This window comes from Eptesicus fuscus, chromosome 9 (assembly GCF_027574615.1).
Source record: "Eptesicus fuscus isolate TK198812 chromosome 9, DD_ASM_mEF_20220401, whole genome shotgun sequence".
Lineage (NCBI taxonomy): Eukaryota > Metazoa > Chordata > Mammalia > Chiroptera > Vespertilionidae > Eptesicus > Eptesicus fuscus.
The window spans coordinates 9,233,897-9,248,729 of record NC_072481.1 but is presented as its reverse complement, the minus strand read 5'-3'; the positions used below and the strand labels follow the sequence as shown (position 1 = coordinate 9,248,729).

Here is a 14,833-nt window from a genome sequence, read left to right as displayed (position 1 = left end):
TGCTCAACCACTGAGCCACACCAGCCGGGCAACTATACGTTACTTTTATAATCAGACTCAATAAGTAAATACTAATAATCATGCCCGGGTTGCCATGCCTGGAGCCACTCGGGAAGGCCCCTGCCCACCCTGTCTTCTTCCGACCTCCACAGGAGATGGTCACGTGGGCTTCAAAGATTTCTTGGCCGTAATGACAGACACCAAGCGCTTCTTCTGCTCCGTGGGTGAGCAGGGATGAACCAGGGCAGTCAGAGCTGGGGGAGGGAACAGGTGGGTGGGGTGGGGTGCACCCAGGGCTAGCAAATGGTAATGGCAGCCACCATCCCATGTCCCCAGAACAGAACGCCCTGACGGCTCCCCCGAATCCCCACACTCTGCTCTTTGAGATCCTGTCCCTGGTGGTGGAGATGCTGGCCTTACCTGAGGCAGCCTTAGAAGAGATCACCAAGTGAGTAGGGCTGGTTGTGGGGAGGTGGAGGGCTGGGGACATGGAAATAGCACCGAGTGTTTTGGCACCTGTTCATTTATTCTTTTAATGAAAAATAACTTTTCCAAAACAAAACAAAACAGGTCCGTAAGAAGAATGACATTGTTTTACAATATTGCAAATCTCTTAACATCTGGCATAAGAGAGCTGGATTCTCGTATCTGCTTCTGCATTCAATCTGTTGCAATATGTTGTTTTGCTTGAAGTATATGAACAAATCTGGCCTCACATACATATGTAATTGGAGAGAAATATTTTAATAGCCTTTTCATTTAATAGCCACAAATGATGTGGATATTTTTCTTTGATACTACACCAAATTTGACAAATGGTAGTGTCTTAAAGGTTGCTTGCAATCTGAAATCTGAAATCATAGCAATGAAGTTTTCAGACTCTTGTAAATAAAAATCTATTGGTCAGCCTTGTAGTCTGAATGGGTCTTTTCCCATGAATGCTTTTGTAATATGCACTCGTCATTTGGAAAATACTGTGTACCTTCCAAATGTTGACATATTTCATTCATTTTTGCTGTAACCTGGGTATGTGTCCTGACTGGGAATTGAACCAGTGACCTCTTGGTTCCTGGGTCAATGCTCAACTGCTGAACCACACTGGCTGGGCCAAATCTCCAGTCATTTAAAAAAAAAAAATCACAGGATGAAATGTACAGCATAGGGAAATTAGTCAATATTATCATAACTTTGTATGGTGACAGATGGTCACTGATTGCGGTGATCACATCGTAAGGAATATAAATACTGAACCACTATGTTAACACCTGAAACTAATTATTATATGTCAACTACACTTTTTTAAAAAATATATATTTTATTGATTTTTTACAGAGAGGAAGAGAGAGGGATAGAGTTAGAAACATCGATGAGAGAGAAACATCGATCAGCTGCCTCTTGCACATCTCCTACTGGGGATGTGCCCGCAACCAAGGTACATGCCCTTGACCGGAATCGAACCTGGGACCCTTGAGTCCGCAGGCCGACGCTCTATCCACTGAGCCAAACCGGTTTCGGCTACACTTTTGTTGTTGTTGTTAATCCTCACTTGAGGATGTTTTTCCCATTGAGTTTTAGAGAGAGTATAAGGGAGAAAGGGAGAGAGAAACAGAGCAGAAGAAGCGCTTGTTGGTGTCTGATTGATGTGAAAAACAGACACATCCATTGGTTGCTTCCCATATGTGCCCTGACCGGGGCTGGGGATCAAACGTGCAACTCAGGTAAGGTCCCCTGACCAGGAATAGAACCCAAGACCCTTTGGTGCTCTAACAGACACTGAGCTACACCAACCAGGGCGTACTATACTTTAATAACAACAACAACAACAATAACAACAACTTTCTATCAGATGTAGCCTGCAGTACATACAGACTTGGGTGAATTCCTCTTTTCTCAAGGTCCCCCAAAATGTCCTGAGATTCTTTTTTTTTTTTTTTTTTAATGTCCTGAGATTCTTCGGCCTGCCAGGAAGTGACCCTTACTGTCCTATAAGACCAGGAACTCTGAAATTCAGGTACCAGGCACTATTTTAAGCAGTACTTTCTAAGCAGTGCCTCCATAAAGTCAACTTCAGTTCTTTAAAACTGCCTGGTCATATCTGATCTATGTTTATCATTTTCAAATATGACATTACCACCCTAGCCAGTTTGGCTCAGTGGATAAAGTGTTAGCCTATGGATTGAAGGATCCTGGGTCTGATTCCCGACAAGGGCACATACTGTATGTACCTTAGTTGCAGGCTCGATCCCTGGCCCTTGTCAGGGTGTGTGTGAGAGGCAACCAATGTCTCCTTCTCACATTGATGTTTCTCTCTCTCTCTCTCTCTCCCTCCTTTCCACTCTCTCTAAAAAAGTCAATGGAACAATATCCTTGGGTAAGGATTAACAACAAAAAATATGACATTAGTGTCAAAACCTTGGTAACATAATATTTTTCCTATGTCCTATAACAAGAAGAATAAATTCTTATTAAATTTATGTAAATAACTATATTAATATGAAAATAAAAATACTTGGGAAAATAAAAATATTCCAAAGAGTTTTTAATTCTAGAGGATTCAGCAAGGAGAAAAAGTTGTTTTCATTTTGTTGACAAAGGTATAATTTACCAAATTGTTATTAGTTATAGGCAGCTTGAAAGAGAAAAAGGATTTCTTAAATCTGAAAAGCAAAAGGAACCAACAATGTTTCAAACAAAAAAGGTCATAAAATTGTAATCATCCCCAAAGTTCATTCTCATGTAACTGATTTCTATTCTGCTTATCTTGGGTTAGAAGTTTTATGAATCCATCACCTTTTTCATCAGAATTCTGGAGATTCTCACCCAGTTCAGTGGTATGATCTTAAACGTATCAGAGACCTATAATCCAGAGTACTTATCAGAGTCTTGCATAAATTTCCTTGAAGTATTTTTACCTTTAGTTAATTGCAAAGGCTTTCAGAGAAGAATCAATAAAACAATAACTGTGAATTAGGAAAGACTTAAAATGGCCAGGTTAAAGATCTGATGAGAATTGATTATGTCTGTGATATACAGCATTTTAAGATAACTGTAATTATGACTGATAACATTATACCAAGAAATATCAGATTTCCAGAAATTTTTATACAATTTCTAGTACACTTATGATATAAGAACACCCAAACCTAGAGAATTTTTATGAGTTTATTTGAGCCAAACTGATGACATATGCCGGGGAGCAAGATCTCAAATGCTCTGCAGAATGACAAATTTGCAGCTTCTTTTATGCATTTGAAATTAAGGAGGGGACGGAAGATTACATGAAGGTGGGAGAAAGCCAAGGCATGGATTGGCTCTCTTGAGGGTGGTTAAGTCTTAGAAGGAGGGATCTGATTGGATGGTTCACACATTAGAGTACCCCATGCATATTTTGCAACTTTCTCTCTCTTTGGTATTCTGATACACTAATTAACCCCAGTGGCCTCCATCTTTCTAAACTCCAATGTCTGTCTCCTTACCTAATTGTCTTTTGCTTGGGAAATTACTTCCTGCACTGCAGTCTAGGAAGTACCTCCAGAAAAAATTCTGGGGAGAACATAAGGCTCACCTCATTGGCTTCTCTCCTCTCACAGATCATTCTTGTGCTGCCTGCTGTCCAATATCAGACAGCAGCATCATATATTTTGTTCATGTACCTATTTATGGCACTAGGACAAGTTCAGTACTAGTTGTTCCATCATGGCCAGGAACAGAATTCTGTTCATTTGTCTTTTCTCTTTCTCTCTTCTTCAAATTGGATTTCTATTGGTTTGTCTTCAAGTTTACTAATTCCTTTTTTCTGCTATCTCCAATCTGCTCTTAAGCTCATTCAATGACTTTTTCATTCTAGTTATTATACTTTCTGTTCTTGAATTTCCATTTGTTTCATGTTTATAGTTTGTTTTTCTGTTCACTCATTAAGATCACATACATATTCCTTCAATTATCTGAACATATTTTTAATAGCTCCTTTAATGCTGCTGTCTACTAAATCCAATATCTGGGCCATCTCAGGATTGCTATTTATGAGTTTTTTTCTCCTTACTATGCACCACATTTTCCTGTTTCTTTACAGTCTGAGGATTTCTTACTTCCTGGACATTTTGAATGATATGGTTTAAAAACCAGATTGTGTTATCTTCCTTTAATAAGTGTTAATTTTTGTTCTTGTAGGCAGCTCAATTACTAGCTGATTATCATGAATTTGTGTAGGCTTGGTTTTTTACTTTATTAGGGCATCATTGTGAAAAGTTCAGATTTCTCCTAACCCTTCTAGCTTGGTAAGACTCAACTTCAAATGCTGTTTCTCCTGTGGATTTTAGTCTCAGGGAATGTCTACAGTAGGCAAGGGCTGGCAAACTATGGGCTGCAGGCCACATACAGCCTGTTCTGTTTTTATAAACTTTCATCAGAACACAGCCACAGCCATTCATTTACATATCATCTATGGATTCTTTGATGCTATAATGGCAGAGTGGAAAAGTTATTTATTAACACTTCTGTGATGGTGGAATTAATTCTCCTAGTAGTTATATCAGGTTTTGCTTTACATTTCATGTCTAGAATTTCGTATTCCCTGATGAATTGAACATTTTATAATTTAGTTTCTAGTGATGCATTTTGTCTTAAGGCCTAGTTTTTAAAATATTAATATGGCCATACCAACTTCCTTTTGCTTAGTATTCAACTGATATATTATACTCCCCACTCCTTTAAAAAAAAAATCTTTATTTTTCAGATTACAGTTGTTCCTCTCTCCCCCCCCAGCTCCCCTCCACCCAGTTCCCACCCAACCCTCTCCCTTACCCGCCCCCAATGTCCTCATCCATAGGTATATGACTTTTGTCCAGTCTCTTCCTGAACCCTCCCATCCATTCCCCGCCCCAAGGACTGTCAGTCCACTCCCTTTCTATGCCCCTGATTCTATTATATTCACCAGTTTATTCTGTTCATCAGATTTTTTACTCACGTGATTTTTAGGTTCACTTGTTTTTTGTTTTTTAAATATATTTTATTGATTTTTTACAGAGAGGAAGAGAGAGGGATAGAGAGTTAGAAACATCGATGAGAGAGAAACATCGATCAGCTGCCTCTTGCACACCCCCTACTGGGAATGTGCCCGCAACCAAGGTACATGCCCTTGACCGGAATCGAACCTGGGACCCTTGAGTCTACAGGCCGACGCTCTATCCACTGAGCCAAACCGGTTTCGGCTAGGTTCACTTGTTGATAGATATGTATTTATTGTTCATAATTTTTATCTTTACCCTTTTCTTCTTCCTCTTCTTAAAGAATACCTTTCAGCATTTCATGTAATACTGGTTTGGCGGTGATCAACTCCTTTAGCTTTTTCTTATCTGTGAAGCTCTTTATCTGACCTTCAATTCTGAATGATAGCTTTGCTGGGTAGAGTAATCTTGGTTGTAGGTTCTTGCTATTCATCACTTTGAATATTTCTTGCCACTCCCTTCTGGCCTGCATCGTTTCTGTTGAGAAATCAGCTGACAATCGTATGGATGCTTCCTTGTAGGTAACTGTTTTTCTCTTGCTGCTTTTAATATTCTTTGTCTTTTGCTCTTGGCATTTTAATTATGATGTGTCTTGGTGTGGTCCTCTTTGGATTCCTTTTGTTTGGGGTTCTCTGCACTTCCTGAACTTGTAAGTCTATTTCTTTCACCAGGTGGGGGAAGTTTTCTGTCATTATTTCTTCAAATAGGTTTTCAATATCTTGCTCTCTCTTTTCTTCTGCCACCCCCATAATTCGGATGTTGGTATGCTTGAAGTTGTCCCAGAGGCTCCTTACACTATCTTCATATTTTTGGATTCTTTTTTCTTTTTGCTTTTCCAGTTGGGTGTTTTTTGCTTCTTTGTATTTCAAATCTTTGACTTGATTCTTACAATCCTCTAGTCCAGTGATCAGCAAACTGCGGCTCGCGAGCCACATGCTCTGTTGACTGAGTTTGCTGACCACTGACCTAGACTCTCGATTTCAATAATTACAGGCTGTTGTTCCTTGTGATTAAGCCCCTATCCCAGTGGTCGGCAAACTCATTAGTCAACAGAGTGGCAAATATGGCTCGTGAGCCGCAGTTTGCCGACCTGGGCTCTAGTCTGCTGTTGGATCTCTGTATAGTATTCTTTATTTCAGTCAGTGTATGCTTAATTTCTAGTATGTCCTTTTCAATATCCTCGAGGGTCTCATTAAATTTATCGGCCTTTTCTAGAAAATTCTTGAAAAACCTTATAACCGTGGTTTTGAACTCTATGTACTCCATTTCTTTCATTTGTGACCTGTTTCTTTGTCTCCGCATTTTGGCTGCTTCCCTGAGTTGATAGAGTGGCTTTGTGTGCTAGGTGTCCTATAGGGCCCAGTGGCTCAGCCTCCCCAGTTAACACTGGGGAGGCTGAGCCACTCTTGGTGCACCCCTTTATGGGCTGTGTGCACAGTCTTGTTGAAGTTAAGCCTTGACTGTTGTTGGTATCACTGGGAGGAATTGACCTCCAGGCCAGTTGGCTGTGAGGATCAGCTGTGTCTACAATGGGAGAACATCTGTGCTGGAGACACCCTTATGAGACAAGACTTGCTTCACTGGGGCTTTGGTGCTGAGTCTGCCCCCTGAGTGAGTCCCTTATGGATCTGAGGAGTTGTAATCTGGATGGTCCCACTCTGACCACTGGGTACACTGGCTCTTGGATCTCCAAGGAGGTGCTAATTTAGCCTCTGCCCGAGGCCACCCAGCAGGAGCTACAGAGAGATCTGCAGATTCCTCTTCTTTGTTTGGGTTTTGGAGGTGCCTAGATGAGGCCCAGCTGTGAAGCAATGCAAAATGTGGAGCCTTGAGCCTTCTTTTGGATGTTCTGGGTCTTTCTGACTCAGCTGCAGTTTGTTAGGTAATTTTAGATTTTAAAGGACCAGGCAATTCATATGCAAAAGCCTCTGTGCACAGCTTGGGTGGGGTGGGGTTTCAGGGTGGAGCAAACAGCAATGGCTTCCCGTCAGCCCTGCCCTAAGAGGCCCTGGGGTCTCAGTGTCCCTTGGTAATCACTGCAAGTACCTCTGAGAAAAAGCCGCCCTTGAGTTCTGCCCAATGCCAGACAGTCAAGTTTCTCCCCATATGAGTCTGGGTCCCCAGAGTCTTGCCCAGAAGAGAAGTTCAGAGCAGTCAGGAGCTTGTGTCTCCCACCCGATTGAAAAAGACAGCAGCGTACTCAGTTGCCAGCCCTTTCCACTAGAGCGCAGGCTTCCATACCTCTGCACTTTACTTCCGAAGCTCCTCTGAGTCTCAGTGTGCTTTTCTCTTTCCTTCTAGTTGTAGAATTTCCACTCAGCCAGCCTTCCTGTGGTTCTGGATGATGTCCGTTTTATCTTTTAGTTGTAGTTTTGAAGTGGATGTGCGAGGCAGCAATTTTAGGTGTTTACCTATGCCGCCATCTTGGTTTCTCCCCATACTCCCCACTCCTTGAAGTCTTTCTTCTAAAGGCAAGCATTGACTCCCTCCTTACTTCTATGTAATATGCATATACTATGATATTTTGGTTAGATTTTTAGACTTTTATCTATTGACTTCTGATGAAGGTAAGGATTTAGCTAATACAATTATCCTGCCAGATTCCCACTCCCCATTCTAATATAGCATCATTTTTTTAAATCAATTTTATTTTTTTTATTTTTTATTTTTTTATTTTTTAATGAATCTTTATTGTTCAGATTACAATTGTTTCTCCTTTTTCCCCACATATCTCCCCACCACCCAGTTCCTACCCCCCCCTTTTCCCTTACTCTCCCCCCCCCCCGCTGTCCTTATCCATAGGTGTATGATTTTTGTCCAGTCTCTTCCCATACTCCCCACACAGACACCCCTTTCCCCCTGAGAATTATCAATCCACTCCCATTCTATGCCTGATTCTATTAAGTTCACCAGTTTATTCTGTTCCTCAGATTTTTAATTCACTTGACTTTTAGATTCACTTGTTTATAGATATGTATTTGTTGTTCATAATTTTTATCTTTCTTCTTCTTTTTCCTCTTTTTAAAGAATACCTTTCAGCATTTCATATAATGCTGGTTTGGTGGTGATGAACTCCTTTAGCTTTTTCTTATCTGTGAAGCTCTTTATCTGCCCTTCAATTCTGAATGATAACTTTGCTGGGTAGAGTAGTCTTGGTTGTAGGTTCCTGCTATTCATCACTTTGAATATTTCTTGCCACTCCCGTCTGGCCTGCATGGTTTCTGTTGAGAAATTAGCTGATAATCGTATGGGAGCTCCCTTGTAGGTAACTAACTGTTTTTCTCTTGCTGCTTGTAAGATTCTCTCTTTGTCTTTTGCTCTTGGCATTTTAATTATGATGTGTCTTGGTGTGGTCCTCTTTGGATTCCTTTTGTTTGGGGTTCTGTGCGCTTCCTGGACTTGTAAGTCTATTTCTTTCATCAGGTGGGGGAAGTTTTCATTCATTATTTCTTCAAATAGGCTTTCAGCATCTTGCTCTCTCTCTTCTTCTGGTACCCCCATAATTCTGATGTTGGTTCGCTTGAAGTTGTCCCAGAGGCTTCTTACACTATCTTCAACTTTCTGAATTCTCTTCTCTTCATGCTTCTCTGGAAGAGTGTCCTTGGCCTCTTTGTATTCCAAATCTTTGAGTTGATTCTTGCAATCCTCTAGTCTGCTTTTGGGTCTCTGTATAATATTTTTTATCTCAGTCAGTGTATGTTTAATTTCTAGTTGGACCTCATTGAATTTATCGGCCTTTTCCATGAAATTCTTTTTTTTCTTTAAAAATATATTTTATTGATTTTTTACAGAGAGGAAGAGAGAGGGATAGAGAGCCAGAAACATCGATGAGAGAGAAACATCGATCAGCCGCCTCCTGCACACCCCCCACCGGGGATGCGCCCGCAACCAAGGCACATGCCCCCGACCGGAACCGAACCCGGGACCCCTGAGTCCGCAGGCCGACGCTCCATCCACTGAGCCAAACCGGTTTCAGCTCCATGAAATTCTTGAAAAACCTTATAACCGTGGTTTTGAACTCTATGTCCAGTCGCTTGTTCTCCTCCATTTCTTTGGTTTGTGATCTGTTTCCTTGCCTTCTCATATTCTCTGCTTCCCTAAGTTGGTAGGGTAGTTTTGTGTACTAGGTGTCCTATTGGTTCAACGGGTCAGCCTCCCAGTTACTTGAGGTGGACACTCTTGGTGTACCCTTGTGTACTGTGTGTCCCCCAGCAGGAGCTACAGCAAGGGCTAGTTTTCTCCTCCTTTGCTTGGGCGGTTTTGGAGCAGTCTGACTGGAGCTGCAGTTGGTTAAGCTGCTCCAGAACAGGCCATTTATATGCAAAAGCCGCTGTGTGGAGCCGGGGCGGGTTTGTAGAATGTGCGGGGCGGGGCCTCAGGGCGGGGCCTCAGGGCGTCACTAGGCTGGGGCGTGGCCAACGGCGATGGCTGCCCTCAGCCGTCTCTGCCTTTCCACGTTTCCAAGTCCCTGCGCCCCGCGCTCCAGCGCAGTAAACAATGATTGCTGGGCGCACCACTGCAAAAGTCACTCTCACTTTCCGACCCGATGGCCGAGAGTCCAGCTTCTCCCCGTAGGTGCCTGGGTCCCCCGAGTGTCCCCAGAAACTGGATTTCAGTGATCAGGAGCTTGTCTCCCTGCGGGTTGAAGAAAAGCCGCGCACCCAGCCGCCCGCCGCCGGCCCGATTCGCGTGCCTCCGTACCTCAGCTTTTCAGCAATTGTGCTTCTTTCTCTTCTTAGTTGTAAATCTTCCACTCAGCCAGCTTTCCCGTGGTTCTGGGTGGTAGACGTTTTTGTCTTTTAGTTGTATTTTTGAAATTGTTGTGTGAGGCAGCAGATTAGTTGTTTAACTATGCCGCCATCTTGGTTCCTCCCCCAGTAAGTATCGCATCATTTTTTTTTACTAAATAAATGTTTGGGTTTTTTATTAATATACTATAATTTCATTTCCTTTTTTTTTTAATTTCCTAAAATGAGTTATTTCCTTGTTTTGTATTTTTTTTAATTCATTGATAATTTCTGCACCTTCCTACTATTTCTTTTTCTTGGATGGAGGCATGTTCTAAATAATTCCATTCTTGCTTAGGATTATCTTTTCAGGCCTGCTGTAGAACTACCACTTTGGGAGCCTGTCATCCTAGGAATCCTTTTTTCCTTTCCTCTAATTAGGATTCTGTTTGCTGGATGTCTTACTCTTTTTTTCTAAAGGCAGCATGTTTGCCCAGTAACTTTTTGGGGTTAGAAAGGCAATAGTACTTCAACAACAGGTATGCCAGCCCTCAAAATTTCTGTGGTTTAAGCTATAGAGATCCAATCTAAACTAGTTGTCCCATGGTAATTGCACTGCCATTGTGGGATCTACCTTCACCTTTGCCTCTCTCCTGTGTTAGACCCCATTTTCTGTATGTATAGCTTCCTTTTCTTTTTTTGGTTCATGCCTTCATTTTGAATGAGTGTTCTTCAGTAGCTTCTTGAGCAAGCATAGGTGGGAGGTGAAATTTTTGAGATTTTGCAAATCTGCCAAAGTGTTTTTCTACCCTCAAACTTACTTAATAGGTTAGTTGGGTATAGAATTCCAGGTGTCTTAGTTAAGGAATAGATCCAATGTTCTATAGTTCAAACAAGATAGTTTATTCCTCTCTTATATTGACAGTCTGGAGGAAGCAGGCAGGAAGACAAGATCCCCCCAAGCACCCAGTTTCTTCCCACCATTCCCTAGGTCGATCCTAAGCTAAGTTACCAGCAACACACCTGAATTCAAGCCCACAGGGAGGGGAAAAAGAGGAGTTGGGAAGCAGGCATCATCCCTGTGGGGTGAAGTTATTTTCTAGTCCATCTTTTATTTGGTGCACTGCCTTTTTAGGTCCCAGTTTTACACAGAGATCTAAATCCAATTTCCATGTGAGGGCTCTGGTATTTATTTTCTATTTTCCCTATGTGAAGCCCAATATGCCCCAAAATTCCAGGCCCCAGGGATAGGAAGAGGCTCTAGCAGAACCATCAGCTTAAGCCCTAAGAGTTTCCCAGCACCACTGCCTACAAAGCCCCAGGTTGTCTGGCCTTGCCATCTTGCTGCCCACATCTCCCCTTCTCCCTCACACACCAATCTCTAGCCCCCTCTGGCTTCCTTGCTATCCTTAGAGGTCACCAAGCTCTTTGCAACCTCCTGGCCTTTTCACATGCCACTCCCTCTAGATATCCATTTGGCTAGCTCCCTCTTTTCATTCTGCTCAGATGCCACCACCTCCAAGACTTCTGCTGACCACTGTGAGCCAAAATAGCTCATCACTACCCACTACCTAGCTTTGACTTTCCCTTAGAGAACCCGTAACTATTGACATGGTATTGTGTGTTTTTTTATTTATGGTCTAACACTTCCACTAGTTATGAGCCTAGGTAGTTGATTTAAAAAGTAATTCCGGGGAATGGGAGTGGGGAAGGGACATGAACAGCAGAGGAGAAGCCAATACCAGAATGTGCTATTGAGGAGACTATGAATGGTGGCTCAGAACTCAGTCAGGGGAGAGAAGCCTGTATACTTTAGCTGTTGGCTCCTTTGGTCAAATGTGGCCCCCTACAGGTGTTTAATTTCCCTGCAATTTGGTTTGCACATGGATCAGAGAAGCTCTGGAGTAGGGAGCAAGGGGCTCAAGCCTGAGGCAAGACCATGTCAGGCTGTGCTTGAGCACACCTGGTGGAAGCCCTTGTGGAAGTGGTTGCTGCGGCAATGGGTACAGTGAGAGGTGAGGCCGAAGGACTGTGATAAGGGACGCTAAATAAATATACCCTGCACCATTCTTTCCCAAGTACTTAGGTGAGTGGTCAGTACATAGTAAATAATCCATTAATATTTACTGAATGAATGAATGGTGCTGCAGTCTAGTGGAGAAAAGGCAAGTAATGGTGTATTAAAATAAAGTAGGCTATGGGTTACAATGGAATAAGCACAGGTTATTGGGGCCCACAGTGGGAGCCTAGCTAGTCAGCGGGAGGAGAAAGAACTTTCTGGAAGAGATTGCCCTTAAGCTGAAATCTGGAAGATGAGCAGGAGTTAATTGCACAGCTGACTTATAAAACACTTGCACATCCAAGTACAAATATCAGTGACAGAAATCAAGGGTAACGTTTACCAAGCTCTTCCCATGGACCACACACTTTGCTAATGCTTGATGGGCAGTAATTTAACCCTATAACATGTGGACTTTTTGATCCTTTTCACCCAGGGGACACCTGAAGCTCAGAGAAGTGACTTGCAGTGACAGGAATAAGATAACCATTTCCCCCATTTTACACAGGGGTGATTGTGACTGAGGCTTAAAGCAGAGCAATGACATGCCCATGGTCACAGGAAGTTAATGGCAGAGCTGGGACTAAAACCCAGGTCTCCCAACTCCTGGGCCTGTGTTCCTGCTCCAGAGCCGGCCAGACAGAACAGGCCCCCAGGAAGAGTGAGGGAAGAGGAGGGTGAATTAAACATGGCCGGGCTGAGCTGAGTGGGCACTGCCTCCCCAGCTATTACCAGAAGAAGCTCAAGGAAGGTACCTGTAAGGCCCGAGAGATGGAATCGGCCATAGGCCGGCTGCGGTCCCGGAAGAAGCTTCCCTACAACCTGCAGCAGGCAGACACCTTGGAAGTCCCAGAACGAAGGGTCCTCAGGATCCTGAGCCGGCTGAAGCATCAGAGCTACGGTGAGGGCCCTGGGCATGGTGGGGGCTCTGCTCTCCTGCACATCTCGCCTCGTTCCCTGGGCCCCTACAAAGTCAGAACCAGGCTGAGACATGGTTTCCCCCTTTTGGGTTAACTGTATCAGTCAAGGGGCTGATAGTCATTACCCCATCTCCAGCCCGCTGACAAGGCCTTCTACATGGACTCTTCCCAGTGCCTTAGCCATGACCACAGGTTGGTCCCAAGAGCCAGGTGATCAGCGCTCCCAGCTCATCACTGATTGAGCACCCACTGGAGTCACTCACTGCACTAGGTCCTTGGCAGATGCGTTAGAATTTAATCCCCATAATCACATATTTACCCCATTTTACAGATAACTGAAACTGGGTAAGTTTAAGGAACTTGCCCAAGGCCCCATATCCAACATGTCAGAAAGGGGAGTTTATACTCAGATCTGACTCCAAAACCTGTGCTCTTTTCACTGGGCAAGGCGGCCTCCCCATAATAGTAGGTACCATTAGATTCCTACTGTGTGCCAAGTGATGGGCTAGGAGCTTTCCAGAGTCTAGAGTGTGCCTACCAGACTTTGCCAGGACCCATTGCAAAAGACATCTGATTTTTCCAGCTGTTATTAGCCCTTACGCAGTGCTCAGCTTTTAGCTGAATGCTTTGCACATACTATCCCTTTAATCCTCATCATCCACTGTGAGGTGGGTACCACTTCCACTCCAGCCTACATAGAGGCCTGGAGAGATAATTTGCCCAAACCCAGCCAGCTCATGTAGCAAAGTCAGGATCTCACCTGGGTCTACCTGCCTCCCAAGGCTGGTTGTATTCTGAAACATCCCCCTCTCCTGTTTCCTCCTCCCTCGCCAGCTGCCAACCTGCAGAGCCCCTACGCCCAGGTGCCCTGCATCCCACTCTGCCCGAGGTTGGACAAGAAGATGGTAGGTCGGAACCAGTGCACCCCCACCAACCCGAGCCCTGACATCCATAGCCTCTACCTCCAGTCAGGATCTCAAGGAAGCAGGTGGGTGCCCAAAGGGCAGGGGCCCCAGCCCAGGCCCATCCACCTCCTTCCTTACTAGGCCCTTGGCCTAACCCAAAAATATATCCTTCTAAGAAGTGATGCCTGGGAGACTGTTGCTCCGGGGAGGAAAAAAAGAGAAAGGGGGGAAAAACGAACCTTTGTTGAAGGCCTGTGCACCAAGTGGATTATTCATGAGTCATGGTACTTACTTATGCTTTCCTATGCCCAGGATCAGGGGTACATACCGTCTTTCTCTTAGACTGGCACTGCCTGCCTTTCTCATCAGGAGGTTTAACACTCCAGTCCTTTGCCCAAGTCTGGTTCCATGTTAGGAGTAGCAGGAAACAGACTTACATCTGGGTAGAGGGAAGCTTCCCCTGTAGCATTCATCTGGACTTGGAGTCAGGCCTGAGGCCTGACTGTTGGCTCATCACTTCCCAGGGAAGGCGTCCTCTCTCCTTGGGCACATGGAGATGGAGCATTTCCTCCCACCCTTCTCCCTAGGGAACACAGCTCTGACAGCCGAAAGTGGCTCAGCTCTGTGCCGGCTCGAACCCACTGACCCTGCAGAGTCCTGACTCTGGACAGCTGTCTAAGACCTGCAGACAGATAGGTCATCAGGCAGGGACCACAGCTGGATTTTGCTTTTGTGGCCTGGTAAGCCAATAAACACCAAGAACCTCAGCCTTTGTGCCTGGTGCTGGGGCCCCTGCCCTCTGGGCACTCACCTGCTTCCTGGTGCCAGGGAAGGCCCCCACCCAGGTTCTCACCCTTCCACTGGGCTCTCAGGGCACAGGGCCCCAGTCTCCCTTAGGCTTGGGAATCCCTGAAGCAAGATGTACCTCAAAACCCTGCCCAGGGTTGGGGTTCTGGCTGGACGTGGCCCTGGGTGCAAACTCTTGATCTTATGTGTACACTCAAAGGACAAAGCTGGGATTTTCCTCAGCTGGGGTTTTCCTTTTGGACTAGGAGCCCCCCAAGGGCAGGAATTCTCTCTCCTTGCTCAAAAGGAATGGTGAACATAAGGGAAGTACCTGGGAAAGACTCGACCCCTGAAAGGGGCAGACCCCATGGAAGAGAGGAAGGGCCTCACCCATGTCCTCACCAACAGAGCCCCAGGGCCTAGGGATCCC

General features: G+C 44.4%; 1 protein-coding gene across 3 annotated transcripts in view; it reads left to right on the top strand.

Annotated features, from left to right (window-relative positions):
- Positions 1–14,384, top strand: part of SPATA21 (spermatogenesis associated 21) — a 31,913-nt gene extending 17,529 nt beyond the window's left edge. For all 3 annotated transcript variants that reach the window (XM_028155528.2, XM_028155527.2, XM_054721393.1), the window contains 5 exons: positions 153–224; positions 337–448; positions 12,518–12,693; positions 13,547–13,700; positions 14,205–14,384. In XM_028155528.2, coding sequence (XP_028011329.2) covers positions 153–224; positions 337–448; positions 12,518–12,693; positions 13,547–13,700; positions 14,205–14,262 — 572 coding nt within the window. In that variant the 3' untranslated portion in view covers positions 14,263–14,384. The remainder of the gene's footprint in view (positions 1–152; positions 225–336; positions 449–12,517; positions 12,694–13,546; positions 13,701–14,204) is intronic.
- The last annotated feature ends 449 nt before the right edge of the window (positions 14,385–14,833 follow it).